The sequence below is a fragment of the Neophocaena asiaeorientalis genome, unplaced genomic scaffold (genome assembly GCF_003031525.2).
Source record: "Neophocaena asiaeorientalis asiaeorientalis breed wild unplaced genomic scaffold, Neophocaena_asiaeorientalis_V1.1 scaffold40, whole genome shotgun sequence".
Classification (NCBI taxonomy): domain Eukaryota; kingdom Metazoa; phylum Chordata; class Mammalia; order Artiodactyla; family Phocoenidae; genus Neophocaena; species Neophocaena asiaeorientalis.
This window is the reverse complement of record NW_020185335.1, coordinates 2,883,540-2,900,517: the sequence shown is the minus strand read 5'-3', so window position 1 is coordinate 2,900,517 and position 16,978 is coordinate 2,883,540. Positions and strand designations below refer to the sequence as shown.

General features: G+C 43.5%; 1 protein-coding gene across 1 annotated transcript in view; it reads left to right on the top strand.

Moving 5' to 3' along the window:
• Positions 1-15,574, top strand: part of SF3B3 (splicing factor 3b subunit 3) — a 46,305-nt gene extending 30,731 nt beyond the window's left edge. Inside the window, exons 14-26 of the mRNA XM_024735481.1 lie at positions 422-577; positions 1,071-1,214; positions 4,912-5,034; positions 5,770-5,924; positions 9,174-9,348; positions 10,055-10,260; positions 10,359-10,515; positions 11,481-11,606; positions 12,009-12,221; positions 12,734-12,832; positions 13,505-13,648; positions 14,268-14,372; positions 14,962-15,574. Coding sequence (XP_024591249.1) covers positions 422-577; positions 1,071-1,214; positions 4,912-5,034; positions 5,770-5,924; positions 9,174-9,348; positions 10,055-10,260; positions 10,359-10,515; positions 11,481-11,606; positions 12,009-12,221; positions 12,734-12,832; positions 13,505-13,648; positions 14,268-14,372; positions 14,962-15,102 — 1,944 coding nt within the window. The 3' untranslated portion in view covers positions 15,103-15,574. The remainder of the gene's footprint in view (positions 1-421; positions 578-1,070; positions 1,215-4,911; positions 5,035-5,769; positions 5,925-9,173; positions 9,349-10,054; positions 10,261-10,358; positions 10,516-11,480; positions 11,607-12,008; positions 12,222-12,733; positions 12,833-13,504; positions 13,649-14,267; positions 14,373-14,961) is intronic.
• Positions 15,575-16,978: the final 1,404 nt, after the last annotated feature.

Here is a 16,978-nt window from a genome sequence, read left to right as displayed (position 1 = left end):
TTTTTTTTCTGTGGTACGCGGGCCTCTCACTGTTGTGGCCTCTCCCGTTGCAGAGCACAGGCTCCGACGCGCAGGCTCAGCGGCCAAGGCTCACGGGCCCAGCCGCTCCACGGCATGTGGGCTCTTCCCAGACCGGGGCATGAACCCGTGTTCCCTGCATCGGCAGGCGGACTCTCAACCACTGCGCCACCAGGGAAGCCTGTCAAGGGTCTCTTGATTCTCTTGTCAGTAATTTTGCTTTCCATTAGCCTGTAGAGTTTAGTCCTGGAACCTTAGGTAGAGATATTCTTGGTCATTGATTATAGTAAGAAGAGTGCGAGGAAGCAAAAAGGAACTTAACAAGCTCCCTTTGTTCTCCAGGCCCAGGGTTTGAGGGCAAGTTGGAGTGGTTTGTGACCTCTCTCTGTCTTCATTCCTGTAGTCAGGACAGCTGAATGAATACACAGAGCGGAAGGAGATGTCAGCAGATGTGGTGTGCATGAGTCTGGCCAACGTCCCCCCTGGAGAGCAGCGGTCTCGCTTCCTGGCTGTGGGGCTGGTGGACAATACTGTCAGAATCATCTCCCTGGATCCCTCAGTGAGTGTCACTCTCAACTTTAAGGATCTTCCACTTGGAACCTGAGCACCTGACCCATTTTTGATGTCCCTCTCTGAGATCAGCTGGGCTGGACCCTGAAATCTCCACCTGCTGCTTCTCCTGATTATTGTAGCAGCACACCTCAGGAGTCTTCTACAGTGCCTGCTTCTTTGGCTTATGGCTTGATTCCCTTTTTTAGTTTAAACAGAAACAAAAAAAAAAATCCAAGACTGTTTTTACAGACAAGGGCCTTGGATGACTTTAAAGAGGTGCCCTTTGCATATTTACTTTTACCATTATCCACTTTTGCAAAAAAAAAAAAGGAAAGCACAATCTTCTTCAGAGATTGTTTTAAGGTTCAGTCTAAATAGAACTCCTTTTTCAGGTTTTCACTGTCCATGAGTTCTTCACTTCTAGAATTAGATTTCTCTGGGTAGGTTTTTTCCAAAATTGGTCACTTCCGATGTTTTATTCTTTTCTCTTTCCCCCTTAGGACTGTTTGCAACCTTTGAGCATGCAGGCTCTCCCAGCCCAGCCTGAGTCCTTGTGTATTGTGGAAATGGGTGGGACTGAGAAGCAGGATGAGCTGGGTGAGAGGGGCTCTATTGGCTTCTTATACCTGAATATTGGGCTACAGGTAAGAGATCTAGAAGCTCACATTGTTGGTGTCAGGGCTTCTTTTACTTTCATGACTCCTTTGTTCAATACTGTGCCTATGGTTTCAGTTACCCACCTTATGAGAAGTGAGCAATGCTGCTCTGTGTTCCACTTATTTCACCTCTAATTAGAACAAATCAGGCCTAGAAAAAAGTATTTTTGTGAAGAGTTTTTGATAAAAATGCTTAGCAATCGCTGTTCTGTGGCAGAACTAGATGGGGTTCTTAAGAGTTGCCTGTACTCACAGTATGCACCTTTTGAAACTAATACGATTTTCCTTTGGTATCCTTGGGGGATTGGTTCCAGGATCTCCCTTGGATACCAAAGTCTGAGGATACTCAAGTATACTCAATTTTTTTTTTTTTTTTTTTTTTTTTTTTTTTTTCAAGTCTCTTATATAAAATGGCATAGTAATTGCATATTCTCATATACTTTAAATCATCTCTAGATTACTTAATTACCTAATACAAGGTAAATGCTATATAAATAGCTGCTGCAAATTCAAGTTTCGGTTTTTGGAATTTTCTGGAATTTTTTTTTCCCCCTCAAATATTTTTGATCTATGGTTGGTTGAATCCGTGAATTCAGAACCCCTGGATACGGAGGGTCTCACAGTTCATAATGGGCTCCATTAGCAATAGAGGGCCCCTAGATGTTCCCTGTTGTCAAAGCACTTGAGCTCTTCATGGCCCAAAAGGCAGGAACCTAAGGATCAGAGATTGTCAGGGGTTTTGACCATATATTGATACTTTCTGTTTTCATCTAGGCCAGGTACTTTTTGCTTTTTAATTTCACTTCCTAATTTAGAATTTCTCAAACATGCCCAGGAGTTAGACTAATGTAATGCACCTCCATGTACCTATTACCAGTTATCAGCACTTTGTCTTTTCCCCTTCTTTTTCCTGGAGTATTTTAATGCAGATCCAATATGGTATATAGTTTCATCTTTAAGTACTTGAGAATGTAGCTGTGCCGAGGTGTGTGTGTGTGTTGAGGCCTTAATATCATGCTCAACAAAATTTAACAATTCCTTTGTTTGTTTATGGCTGGCTGCGTTGGGTCTTTGTTGCTGCGCGCGGGCTTTTACTCTAGTTGTGGCGAGCGGGGCCACTCTTCGTTGCAGTGCGCGGGCTTCTCATTGCAGTGGCTTCTCTTGTTGCGGAGCACGGCCTCTAGGCACACGGGCTTCTGTAGTTGTGGCTCGAGGGCTCTAGGGTGCAGGCTCAGTAGTTGTGGCACACGGGCTTAGTTGCTCCGCGGCATGTGGGATCTTCCCGAACCAGGGCTCGAACCCATGTCTGATCCATTGGCAGGCGGATTCTCAAACCACTGCACCACCAGGGAAGCCCTAACAATTCCCTAATGTCATCTGATAGCCCCGTATTCTAGTTTTCTCCTTTATTTTTCTTTTCCCAAAAATGTTTTTACATTTGGTTCCACTCGGGATCTACATAAAGCTGTCCACAGTTTTCATCTGCTTGATTTATCTTTTTATGTTTCTTTTAATAACTGTCCCAACCTGTTAAAACAAATTTTTTTAAAGAAACCAGATCACTTTTCTTGTGGAATTTCCCACCTTCTGGATTTGACAGTCATTCCTTGTGTGTTTAATGTTCCTTTATCCTTTGTATTTCCTGCAAACTGGTGGGTAGATTAGACCATGCTATCCATTAAAAATATAATGCAAGCCACAGGTCTAATTTTAAGTTTTTCAGTAGCCACAAAAAAGGAACAGATGGAGTTAAATTTAATGTTTTATTTAACCTAGTATATCCAAAATATCATTTCAATTTGTAGTCAGTAGAGAATTAAGATATTTTATGTTTTCTCCCTTTTATTTTTTTGGGTATGGGGAGAACTAGGTCTCTGAAATCTGCTATTTGGTAGTTTGCACTTAACAGCACTTTTTAAAAAAAAATTATTTTTGGCTGCATTGGGTCTTCGTTGCTGCGCGCAGGCTTTCTCTATTTTCTCTACTCTTAATTGCAGTGCGTAGGCTTCTCGTTGTAGTGGCTTCTCTTGTTGGCGGAGCACGGCCTCTAGGCTCATGGGCTTTCAGTAGTTGTGGCTTGCAGGCTCTAGAGTGCAGGCTCAGTAGTTGTGGCGCACGGGCTTAGTTGCTCCATGGCATGTGGGATCCTCCTGGACCAGGGCTCAAACCCGTGTCCCCGGCATTGGCAGGTGGATTCTTAACCACTGCGCCACCAGGGAAGTCCTAATAGCACACTTCTAATTCTAACTAACCACATGTGGCTTGATGGTTATAGTATTAGATAGCACAGACCAAGAGGTTGATTAGATTTGTTTTGGGTGAGGGACAAGAATATTTTTATAGGTGCCATTTGTTTTCCTATTATATCAGGTGGCATATGAAGTCTGGTTGTCCCACTTAATTTAATGATGTTAGAATGTTAGTATCTATTTTGAATGACCTGTTTTAAAGCTCCCTGTCCATCTTTTACTTAATAACAGCCAGTGATACACATTGCTTAGATTCATTAGGGGTTGGGAAGTGATGGTTTTCTATTTCATTCTTCAATTAGCTGGAACTTTTCTCTAGAGACAAAATTTGCTTTATATCTTTGCTTACCCTGAAGTACAGTTCATATAGGGAAAGGATAAATATTTCATTTTTTTTCCCCTTTTCTCACTTATTTTCAGAGTAAGGAGTTGGTGCCGTAGCATACTCCAGTGAAGACTGATGAAGTGTTTGTTTTGTTTTGTTTTTTAAATAACGTTATGAACTTGCAGATTTTATAATATTTGTGCATCAAACTATTGTAGTTGTTTTGGATGCTAAATTGCCACATTTTAGATGAGTGGGAGTTCCCCTTTCAAGTTGGCTCCTTTGTCCTTTTAACATGACCCCACTATCTTTGGAGGCTTCTTCCTGGCACAACAAAGTGCCCCACACACATTTGGAACATTCTTGCTTCAGACCTGAAGAAGCCATTTCTCTTAGGATTCTTATTCTTTTTTTTTTTTTTTAATTTTATTTATTTATTACTTATTTTTTGGTTGCATTGGGTCTTTGTTGCTGTGCGCGGACTTCCTCTAGTTGCGGTGAGCGGGGGCTACTCTTCGTTGCGGTGCGTGGTCTTCTCATTGTGGTGGCTTCTCTTGTTGTGGAGCACAGGCTCTAGGTGCGCGGGCTTCAGTAGTTGTGGCACGCGGGATCAGTAGTTGTGGCTTGTGGGCTCTAGATCGCAGGCTCAGTAGTTGTGGCGCACGGGCTTAGCTGCTCCGTGGCATGTGGGATCTTCCCGGACCAGGGCTCGAACCCGTGTCCCCTGCATTGGCAGGCGGGTTCTTAACCACTGCACCACCAGGGAAGCCCGATTCTTATTCTTTTTAAGGGAAATGGTATTTAGAGACCACAATAGGCGTGGATATTAAACTGTGCATATATCTTAAAACTTAAAATTATGAAGAAGAGTTTAACATACTTGGTAAAAATATTTTTAAGGATACACAGTGAAAAGTAACTGTGCTTTTCACTTAGTAAATACTCAATAGCTATTTGAGTGAGAGTGATTTAGGAGAGAGTGAATGAATGGCTGGCTGATTACTATATATTTAAACCACCTAGTCATTTCCTTCCATTTGCTCTGAAATTAAAGTAGCTAAAGAAGCTTCCATTATGTATTGGCTTTAACCACTCCTCTCCTTTTTATTAGAATGGTGTGTTGCTGAGAACAGTCCTGGACCCTGTCACTGGGGATCTGTCTGACACCCGCACTAGGTACCTGGGGTCCCGTCCTGTGAAACTCTTTCGTGTCCGGATGCAAGGCCAGGAGGCAGTAAGTAATGAAAGGGGCGAGATAGTGTTTTTGGATGTTAGTGGCATCAGCTGAGAAAAATCCCCTTGGTATAAATTTTGCTGTCATTAATTCACCAGTGTTGTAGTTAGTTGACATTAGCTTTATCTTGATTAGTTTCCTTCATGTGGGAAGTCTTGGGTCCCTTAATCTAGAGCTTCTTAACTAGATTTCCATGGCACTGTGCCATGATTTGGTTATAGGTGAGTTAGAATATTGATCCCTTCAATCCTGAGGCTGAGCAAATGGAGTACACTGACAGTTAGCTGGAAACCTCCGATGTAGGATACCACTACCCAGGAGCAACCTGGTATCAGTGTCATGGCTTACTGTGTAATGTGAAAGAGGCTGGGAAACATTGTGTCCTTTGTAGCTAAGAATATCAGTGTTGCCGGGTGCTCTGCTAGTTCTTTACTTGTTACTGCATTTAATACTTGCAACTATCCAGCCTTGTGATAGTATTCCCAATTTACACATGTGGAAACTGGGGCTCAGAGATTGAGTGATTAGTAGGTCATCTGGCTAATAGCCAATGCTTTTAGCAAATAGTAAGCCATACTGCCTCTTCTCTAGGCCTGTTTTTCTTAAGGTAGCCCTTTAGGTTTCTAAAATTCCTTGGGATATTCTGCACACTGAAATTTGGGGATAGGATAATTTGGTTAGCATACCATGTTTGGGCTTTTCCCAAGCTTATTGGAGATGTTTTTCTTTCCTCAGGTGTTGGCCATGTCAAGCCGCTCATGGTTGAGCTATTCTTACCAATCTCGTTTCCATCTCACCCCCCTGTCTTACGAGACCCTGGAGTTTGCATCTGGCTTCGCCTCTGAACAGTGCCCTGAGGGCATTGTGGCCATCTCCACCAATACCCTGAGGTGAGAGAGCCCCACAGTTGAAGCCCCGCAAGAGGCTGCAGAGAGCTGACTTTTTGCCATGGCACTAGTGTTGTAATTGAAGCCTTCATTTGGCTCAGGATTTAAGTACCTGGTAGCCAAGTCTTGGTGTTTGGGAGTTTTAGCTTCTGTTTAGACCTTCAGTGCCAAGTTTCTATACTCAGCAGTGTAGTTCAGTCTCTGAGATTTAAGATTCTAGCTTTCAAGGGCCATGCCATTGGATTGGTTTTAGAGCAGGCGTTGTTGGCTCACTGATAATCTTTTCTCACTCTGTCTTGCATTTGCAGTGTTATATCTTAAATATTAACCAATATAAATTATTTAGGCCTTTTGCAGGTTGACAGATTATTTACACTGATCACATTGGAGTGAACTCTGTCTGTATTGCAAGATGGAAAATAACCTATTCAGTTTGACTGTCTAGAGTTCTGGCGGTTGGTTGTGTTTGTTTTCTTTTTTAACCCTTTAATGCCACTAGTGTCATACATGTCCTAGTTATAACTGTTGGTCATACATGTCCTGGTTATAACTGTTGGTCATACGTGTCCTGGTTATAACTGTTGGCTGTTTACAATGGAACTCTGACCTCTTGATATATGAGTCACTTGGTACTTAATCAAGTGAACTGCCAGATTTGTTTGCAAAGACTTTTGGAAGTTTTCAGTCATTGTCGCTCTCTTTCTAAGCGTCAGCACCTTTGTATACCTTATGCTCCAGCAGAATTACTCTCCCTGCATACCTCCATATATTCCTTCCTGGTTTTTTATCTCTGCAGCTGTCCTTGGAATGCTTCCCACACACATCTCTGCCTTTCAAGGCCTAGCCTCATCCATGTATCCTCTAATTGTTTTATCGACATGTGCTCTCTATCTCCTTGATTCCTTATTAATTTTGACAATTCCACAGGTTTTCAAACTTTTTTTGTAGCAGCAGAACATATTTCCCCCAGAACAATATCAGGGAAGGCTGCTGTGTGAAACATAAAAGAAGAATTCTTGGGAACATAGTTTAAACACCACTGTCCATAGTACTTACTGTCAGAACCATTCACTTTCACTTTTGGTTATTATGAATAACGCTGCTGTGAACACTCACGTACAAGTTTTTATGTGGGTGTATATTTTCATTTTCCTTGGGTATGTACCTGCAAGAGTGGAATTGTTGGTAACTGTTCAACTTTTTGAGGAGCTGCCAGGCTGCTTTCCAAAGTGGCTAGACTATTTTACGTTTTCACCAGTGAGGTTTGAGGATTCCAATTTCTGCACATCTTTACCAGCACTTGTTATTATATGACTTTCTGATTCTAGCCATCCTAGAGAGTGTGAAGTGATATCTCATTGTGGTTTAGATGTGCATTTCTTTGATGGTTAATGATGTTGAGCATCATTTCATGTGCTTATATTGGCTCTTTGTTCTTCTTTGGAGTAATGTCTATTCAGATCCTTTGCCCATTTTTTAATTGGGTTGTCTTTTTATCATTGAATTTGTAAGAGTTCTTTTTATGTTTTAGATACAACTGCCTTATCAGATAATATGATTTGCAGATATTTTCTCCTGTGGATTGTCTTTTCACTTTCTTTTCTTTGTTTATTTTTGGTATTTATTTATTTATGGCTGTGTTGGGTCTTCGTTGCTGCGCGTGGGCTTTCTCTAGTTGTGGCAAGTGGGGGCTACTCTTCGTTGCGGTGAGCGGGCTTCTCATTGCGGTGGCTTCTCTTTGTTGTGGAGCACAGACTCTAGGTGTGTGTGCTTCAGTAGTTGTGGCACATGGGCTCAGTAGTTGGGGCTTGTTGGTTCTTGAGCGCAGGCTTAGTAGTTGTGGCGCACGGGCTTAGTTGCTCCGCGGCATGTGGGATCTTCCTGGACCAGGGCTCGAACCCGTGTCCCCTGCATTGGCAGGCGGATTCTTAACCACTGCGCCACCAGGGAAGTCCCTTAATGATTCTTAATTAGCTGTTTTTTTCTTTCAGCACTTTGAAATGGTTTTTCCTATCTTCCATTGTTTTTTAGGTCTGCTGTCAGATTGTATATGATCTGTAAGAATATTTAAATTAAAAATAAAACTCCATTGTTAGAGACCAAGTGTCTATATTTTTAAGAGCATCTGGGTTCTGCTCATTTTGCTTATAGTTTGACTTAATGCACATCTCTGTCCCTTTTTTTTTTTTTTTTTTTGCGGTACGCAGGCCTCTCACTGTTGTGGCCTCTCCCGTTGCGGAGCACAGGCTCCGGTCGGGCAGGTTCAGCGGCCATGGCTCATGGGCCCAGCTGCTCCACGGCATATGGGATCCTCCCAGACCAGGGCACGAACCCGTGTCCCCTGCATCGGCAGGCGGACTCTCAACCACTGTGTCACCAGGGAAGTCCACATCTCTGTCCCTTTTGACAAAGGTTGTAGAACTCATACTTGTCATCTCTTTGTGCGTCGTTGTGGATTTCCTAAAGCTTAGGTGATTATCGTTCAGGATGGCATCCAGTTTATTTTATGAAACACTGTCATACAAGTACCACATATGTTCAGATAATTGCAGTGCTTCACAACAAATTTGGAATTGGTACTCTTTTTAAAATTTAATTTTATTAATTAATTTTTTTGGCTGTATTGGGTCTTCGTTGCGGTGTGCAGACTTCTCATCGCAGTGGCTTCTCTTGTTGCGGAGCATGGGTCTTGGCGCATGGGCTTCAGTAGTTGTGGCTTGTGGGCTCAGTAGCTGTGGCTCACGGGCTCTAGAGCTCAGGCTTAGTAGTTGTGGCTCACGTGCTTAGTTGCTCCGCGGCATGTGGGGTCTTCCCGGATCAGGGCTCGAACCCGTGTCCCCTGCATTGGCAGGCGGATTCTTAACCATTGCACCACCAGGGAAGCCCTGGAATTTGTACTCCTTATATCAGGGTTTGTCAGTAATAATCAAGAGGAAATTTTAACTTTTCACTGTCACATTATTATTGGAGGGATAAAAAATCCTTTGAGGGTTCTAATGTAGGTTTCACTGGTGGAAACTGGAATCACCATGAACAGTGATGGGCTGTTGCTAAAGTAAAGGCCCTCCCCTGATCTCCTTGTCTCTTAACGTGTAATCATCTAGCTAAGAAGGCTATTGTTTCTTGTTGTCTAATGCCAACATTAGAGCTTTAGGGATTGACATGTTTGCTGTGACTGCTTATAAGACCATTTCAACCCCAGTTTCTTGGTCCTGAGTGGGTGACCTATTAACTCCTTGCCTTTTGCCGTAGGATTTTGGCATTGGAGAAGCTGGGTGCTGTCTTCAATCAAGTAGCCTTTCCACTGCAGTACACACCCAGGAAATTTGTCATCCACCCTGAAAGTAACAACCTTATCATCATTGAGACTGACCATAATGCCTACACTGAGGCCACAAAAGCTCAGAGGAAGCAGCAGATGGCAGAGGTAATGCATTTAACCTTCAGGGTTCAATAAAAAGGCATTCCTGTGAAATTGTGTTGAAAAGTTTAAACCTCTGTGTAATTGATGGCTGTAGTCTTCGTTATATTTGAAGATCTAGGCTCTTTTCAGGTCCTTCAAGCAGAGCCCTTTACCACAGTCCTTGGTTTTAGAGGCTTTCTTGTGACTTAGGACTAAAATGCTGAGCTGGGTTTATTCAGTACTCAGCTACTTCTCTGGAACGGTTCTCCAGTCCTGGAACTTCCAAAACAATCTGTTTCCTGAAATTGGGCCCAGAGGAGACTGCTTTTGTATTCCCCACAACACCAGCTCCTTCCAGAAACCATTTCCCAGCAAAAAACAAATGGTCCCAACTATATAAAACTGTATCTGGCCTAGAAAAGAGGAAACAAGTACTCTTAGCAAGAGAAATCAGATGGGTTAGATAGAAAAAAGGTGTTTTCATCTTCATGTTTCTCAGACCACCAGTCAAGTATTCGCCACAGCTGATGTTAGTTCTTTAGTTTCCCCTTAGTGATCTTTCCTCTTCCCCTTGTCTGTATACCTCTCCCTTTGATCCTGATTTTGGTGGACAGATTTGGCTACTTCGTGTATTATGAACACTCCCTGGAGGTGTTCTTGCTACTTGTCCACTTCTCACCCAGCACCCACCTCTGAACACACCAACTCTTCCTTGGTTCTTTGGATTTAGGAAATGGTAGAAGCAGCAGGGGAGGATGAGCGAGAGCTGGCTGCGGAGATGGCAGCAGCATTCCTCAATGAAAACCTCCCTGAGTCCATTTTTGGAGCTCCTAAGGCTGGCAATGGACAGTGGGCCTCTGTGATCCGAGTGATGAATCCTATTCAGGGGAACACACTGGACCTTGTCCAGCTGGAACAGAATGAAGCTGCTTTTAGGTAAGGAACCCAGGACATACAGAGTTTTGAAGACTGGAATGGGAATTCTCTGGGCTGTGACTAATACCTGACTCCTGATTCTTTCTCTGTAAATGCAGTGTGGCTGTGTGCAGGTTCTCCAACACTGGCGATGATTGGTATGTGCTGGTGGGTGTGGCCAAAGACCTGATACTGAATCCCCGATCTGTAGCCGGGGGCTTTGTCTATACCTACAAGCTCGTGAACAATGGGGAAAAACTGGAGTTTTTGCACAAGGTAGGAACCAGCCAGTGGTTTTCCTGGTTCTTAGGTCCTACTAAACTTTCCCACTTTTGTGTAAGTTGTGGATCAGGTCTTTCTGATCCATCTCTTGGTGGCACGTGGAAAATGCTCCAGTGAAGCTCCGCTGCTTGCTGGTCCCACAGGAGGCCTGTGTGCTAACCACCCTCCATGGGGAATAGATGCATACTGAAGTAGCCCCTTGTTTTCTAGTCTTACTAAGTAGGCAGCAATTTGTAACCAAAATTCAGCAGTTCTAATGAATTAATATTCTCGGGGCAGGGGTGACAATGTGGATTTCTGTTTAATGGTTACACAGTTTCCCTTGGAAAGATAATAAAGTTCTGGGGATGGATAGTGGTGATGATTGTCCAACACTGTGAATATGCTTAATGTTACTGAACTATATACTTGAAAATGGTTTAAATATTAAGTCGTGTATATTTTACCATAATTTTTAAAATAGAAGAAATTCCTATTCTCTCTTCCACACTGACAGCACATGAATGTGATTTCTCCAGGCGTCCCACAAGGGGAGTGTTCTCTAGGAAATAGTTACTTCACAGAGGCTTCTTTGTGCTAAACTCATTGTGTCTCCCTTACAACTAAGGTGTCCCTTAAACTAGCACTTCTTTCCCCTCCCTCCATGTCCCACAGTCACTTTTCTGATATTGAGGCTTCACATTTAGTTAATGGTGCCAGTTGAATTCACATGGGTTCTGAAGTGTTCATCAGGTACCAGGACTTCTTTTCACTTGTGGCATTGATCCACTTGGGGAAGTGGAGTGTTTACCCAAATACTCTGTTTTATAGAGACTGTTGTATGTGTGGTTTATTTTCTCTGAGCAAAAGATGATCACTTGCTGTCTGTCTTCCTGACAGATGCCTGTAGAAGGCATTTTGGGTTGAGGAGGTATGGCTGTATATTTTAATAGCTGCATCACCTGTTTTTCCTCTCACAGACTCCAGTGGAAGAGGTCCCTGCTGCCATTGCCCCATTCCAGGGGAGGGTGTTGATTGGTGTGGGGAAGCTTCTGCGAGTCTATGACCTGGGAAAGAAGAAGTTACTCCGAAAGTGTGAGAACAAGGTAAACATGGAGACCCTGGTGGGGTGGTGGACAGCAACTGTTAGAATGATATGTCTTTATCAGGACCTTCTTTGTCTTCCAATACCAGGTTAAGAATTAGGCCCTTGAGACTTGAGAAGGGGAGGAGTAGGTGGGTTTCTTGACTTCTTTACACTAAGAGCCAGATTTCTCTCCTTGCTTCTGTAAGGAATTTAACTGTGACAGGCATATATTTCCACTATATTAAAACCGGTTAGCTCTTTTTCCCACCTTCTAGGAATTTATTGCTGACTCCTTGTTGACTCCTCTTCTTTGGTGTGTGCCATTCTTCAGACCATATATATGCTGCAGTCATGGTAACCTGGACTTTCTGTTGATACTGCACCCCAAGGTTACACCCATTGCTGTCCTTGTTTTTTCCAGCATATCGCCAATTACATCTCTGGGATCCAGACAATTGGACATAGGGTAATTGTATCTGATGTCCAGGAAAGTTTCATCTGGGTTCGCTACAAGCGTAATGAGAACCAGCTTATCATCTTTGCTGATGATACCTACCCCCGATGGGTCACAACAGCTAGCCTCCTGGACTACGATACTGTGGCTGGGGCAGACAAGTTTGGCAACATTTGTGTCGTAAGTTGATGTTTACTTGGGTTACAGTGATGTATAGGAAGGCTGCCCCAGTTTGTTTGTGGTAAAGCCAATGACCCAAGACTGTGATCTCTGATATGGAAAGTAAAAATGGGTATAAAATTCTTTAAGTTTCCCCTACCCACACCCCATTCGCCTCTCTCATCCCCATGCAACATGATTTAATAATGATAGATTTAGTTTGAGCTAAGGACTAATATTTATTTTTACTTTTTGCCAAAATTTTGGCTTATCTTTTAAAGCCCAGTCTGGCTTTTCTTGTTTATGTTCTGTGGTCTCCATTTATGCTCTTTAGTTTTTTGTTTTTTGGGGTTTTTTGCTTTTGAGTTCGTCACTCCTCGGACATCAAAAGAGGTGCAGGAGACTTGGGCTCAGGCCCCTGTCAAACTCGGGGCCCCAAGGTTTGCGTGCAAGGACCTGGGGCAAACGTTGCTTGGTGACCGAGGTGAATAGGTTCAGGACCCAGCCCTGTGATTTGTGTCACTTCATTGTAGGTGAGGCTCCCACCTAACACCAATGATGAAGTGGATGAGGATCCCACTGGAAACAAAGCCCTGTGGGACCGGGGTTTGCTCAACGGGGCCTCTCAGAAGGTAAGATTGCAGAAGGGACTGCAAAGGAGGGGCACAAGCCTGTGTAGCACATTCTTCATGACCCTCACCGAGGAAACATTTCTTTAGTGAATTATCCACAGTGCGTGTGACTATGTTGAGTGTTCTCCCATGCATGGTGGGTTTGACACAAGGTGACCAAGTTACTATCCCATTTTTATGACAATAGAAGAGAAATTTTTCTGAGACATTTTAGCAGTATAAATCTCTGCATAGTGGGTTCCTTAGAAAGGATGGTTGCACAGGTTCATTCCAGATACTAACCAGCTCTTCTCTGAAGTATGCCCTGGGCTTTACTCTTCTCCTGTAGATATATACTTCTGTATCTCTGGACTTTTAAAAATAGATCCATTTTAGAGGGCAAGCCTAGAGATTGCTGTTTTTTATACTTTTCTTTTCTTCTTTTTGCAGACTTGATAATTTAACAAAAAGGTTTTGTAGTTATAAATCAAAAATGATCTAACTTCAGCATGTTTGTGAGGGCATTAAGCTCTAAGTAAATGCTAAGGACATTTCAAAGTATTTTTAAATTTTAGTAATTTTTGAATTTCCAAAAGTGGTGAAATCTGGCCTTTGGAGGCACTGTTTGCTCTTGGGAATCTAGAGCATGCTCCTGAGGGCACATATAGTCACTATTCTGGTTTCAACTTGCAGGCAGAAGTGATCATGAACTATCACGTGGGCGAGACAGTACTTTCGTTACAGAAGACCACGCTGATCCCTGGAGGCTCAGAATCGCTTGTCTATACCACCTTGTCAGGAGGAATTGGCATCCTTGTCCCGTTCACATCCCATGAGGTGACATCTTCCACACTGGTCTGGCTTTTGCCTTCCCAAGGTTGTTTCTTGGTGCTAAATCTGCCTAAGAGGGCAATCCATTTTGTCTCCGTCTGCAACTAGGAGTGTTGTGCAATTTTTATAAGGTGACAGGAGTGCCTGGGGAGATAGGAATCTTGAATTTTTTTTTTCCCCCCCTGTGGAAAGCCATCTGGTTGTATACTGTACCAGGGTTTGGTTAGTCAGAGGCTGAAGCCCCAGAACAAAACCCCACAGACCAGGAATGACGGGATGGTGTGGACTGGGCACTTAATGCCTCCTAGAGTCAGCTCTTGGCTTGGCTAGATTTGGTTTATGTAATTGCAGCCAAGGAAGCTGTGGTTAGGAATCTGACTTTACAAACCACTCTTTGCATATGGTGTTTTCTCTCATGTTTTGCAAATACGAAGGGGTTTTCTTTCAGGTTTTAGCTATCTTGTTGTAGCAGGAGAACCTGTGGTCATGAGGAGCAATTAGATACTTAACATCTCCTTGGTGGTAAAAATCAATAGCTTCTCTGTTCATTGTGCTTTGGAAACTGTAGACTAGTAGTTGAAATCACTTTTTTCTTTTAGTGACAGATTCTTCGTTTCTTTGCCAGGACCATGACTTCTTCCAGCATGTGGAAATGCACCTCCGGTCTGAGCATCCCCCTCTCTGTGGGCGAGACCACCTCAGTTTTCGTTCCTATTACTTCCCTGTTAAGGTAGGTCTTTCTTGGAAACTCGAGTTGAAAAAGGGGATCCTCAGCATATTTAACCAGTCTTTTTCTCTGGGCCTCCCTCCCTTAAAAATCGGAACAGGGGTTTCCCTGGTGGCATAATGGTTGAGAGTCCACCTGCCGATGCAGGGGACATGTGTTCGTGTCTCAGTCTGGGAAGATCCCACATGCTGCGGAGCCTGGCGTCCGGAGCCTGTGCTCCGCAATGGGAGAGGCCACAACAGTGAGAGGCCCGCGTACGGCAAAAAAAAAAAAAAAAATCGGAACAGTCCTGAATGAAGGAGCATTGAGGATGTGGATTGATGGAGGCAGTAATGTGGGAGAGGAGTAGTTAGTGATATTCAGAGACCTCTTAGCTCAGGGCAGACCATAGCCAGAGAAAAGTTTTCACCCAGTTTTGCTAATCTGAACTCTGGCTACTAAGGGTCAACTTAGAATAGTATTCCTGGCTCTGTAAATGTAGTTCAGGTTTCTGAGGGAGAATAAAATGCTTTCCTTGCAGTTGCTGCTTTAGCATGTGCCATTTTCTTTGGGCATCTAAGCTTTTTCTTCCTCCCATTTTTTCATGCCTTAGAATGTGATTGATGGAGATCTCTGTGAGCAATTCAACTCCATGGAGCCCAACAAACAAAAGAATGTCTCTGAAGAACTGGACCGAACCCCACCTGAGGTGTCCAAGAAGCTTGAGGACATCCGGACTCGCTACGCCTTCTGAGCCCTTCCTTTTCCTATGGGGCTTGTCAGAGACCTTATTTCCCTCACCACCTGGTTCTGAATCCATGTGACAGAAGAAGGGTGGCTGTATAATTAAGACTTTGTAATATTAAAGCTAGTAGCTCTTCCCCATCCACTCTTCCCCTGGAGTGACTGGTTTCGCCTAAAATTGGCACTGAGATTTGCTACACTTCTCCTTGCCTGGTACATAATACATTGCCCCCAGGTTCCGGTGTGGAATACAGTGTCCCTTTTCCCAGAGCTTTCTCGCATTGATATTTTTGGCTCTGCTCTCTACTTTTGTATACACCCTTAATTTTTAACTGGTTAATCTGTAAATATAGTTTTGTAAGATGTTATCTTTGTGGGAGGCGGGAGACAAGCTGAGGTGGGGACCAGGTTGGCTATAGTACAACTCCGGAGTTCTGCCACCCTGGAACCTAACCAGAAATACAAACCTAGCTTTTAAGGTGGCTGGTGTCCATGTGTCTTTGCTGAGAATCTAGGTGGGAGATTGGATCCCAAGTTGGAGCAGGAAGAACTGAGTGTCCTCCTTCCAGTTACCAACTTGGACTTCTGGCACCCTGTGGCCTCATGCTCCCAGCTCTGTGATGGTTTTTGGCTTTCTCTAGTCTTTTCTACTATGCAGATGAAACTTGGGCTCGATAATAATTATATAGTCATCCATATCTCTTCCCATTGGATAGTGAGGAAGGGTGGCTGGTTTCTTCTTCCCTGTTTTAGCTCCCTTCTACTTTGAAGCCTTAGAGTGAAGGATTTGGCATGAATTCCAGCTGCCTAGTCTCTTAATAGATGCTCCTTTTACTTCCACAGCTCCTGAAATGATCATTTGCCATCTGTCTACTAGGAAGGATCAGTAAGTACAGAAGAACCTGCCCTTGGGAATAAAGTCAGTACATGTGGTCCCTTTTTAAAGGCACATGGGTAATGGGGTCAGGGAGGGGGAGGCCTGTCTTCAACAGACATCTTAGGTGGGCTCTGGAGGGCCTTTGGAGTATGTGGAGGCAGCAGCTGGAAGTGACCCAGTGTCAAATGTTCCAATTCACACTTGAGAATTCAGCCTTCCCCTGTCAAACTGTGTGGGAAGCCTTAATGTTCCAGGCAATCCGTCAGCTTCATTGAACATGGAGAGGCCTGAGTCATTTGTTTTCTGAGTACTTCACAGAGTAAAACCCTTTTTTGTTTGTGTGCTCAGCACTTCCATTGAACAGATTCTCTGGCAGGCACTGGGTTAGAGTCAGGAATGGAGGTGGTTAGATATAATCTTTGACCTCTAACAGCCCACATTCCAAGTGCAGAGAGGGTTCCTGATGCTATCCCTGGAGCTGTGTATCTCTTTAATCACAGCTTGGTTTTGGATCAGTCAGTAGAGACCTGAGTTTTGCCAGGAATTGAATCCCTAAATGACACTTCATTTTCTCAGTTCATGGGTATACATAGTAGACAGTACTTTTGAATTACATTTGCATAGTTTGATTCCAGGGCTCTTTTTTTTTTTTTTTTTTTCAGGGCTCATTTTTGCTGTGCCCCCCTCGCACTTGTTCCATTTAGCCTGTCAGATTGATTGTATGATGTTGATGTGCGGTAGTATGAGAAACTCAGCATAGATATTTGAGCAGTGGCTCCTTGTTCCTAGGCTCTCTCCTGAAATACTTCTTCCTACAGTAGTAGTGGGGTTATGTAAGAATGGAAAACTTGATCTCTGTATAGAATCAGGAATTGCCACCCTTTTTTTGTTTTTATTATGTAGACAGCAGTTTATTGTCCAACCCAGGGGAGGAAGACACCACGTCACTCAGGGATACTGCATGCGATCCATGCTAGACAACATGGGGGTTGCATTCAGGAACCCAGTA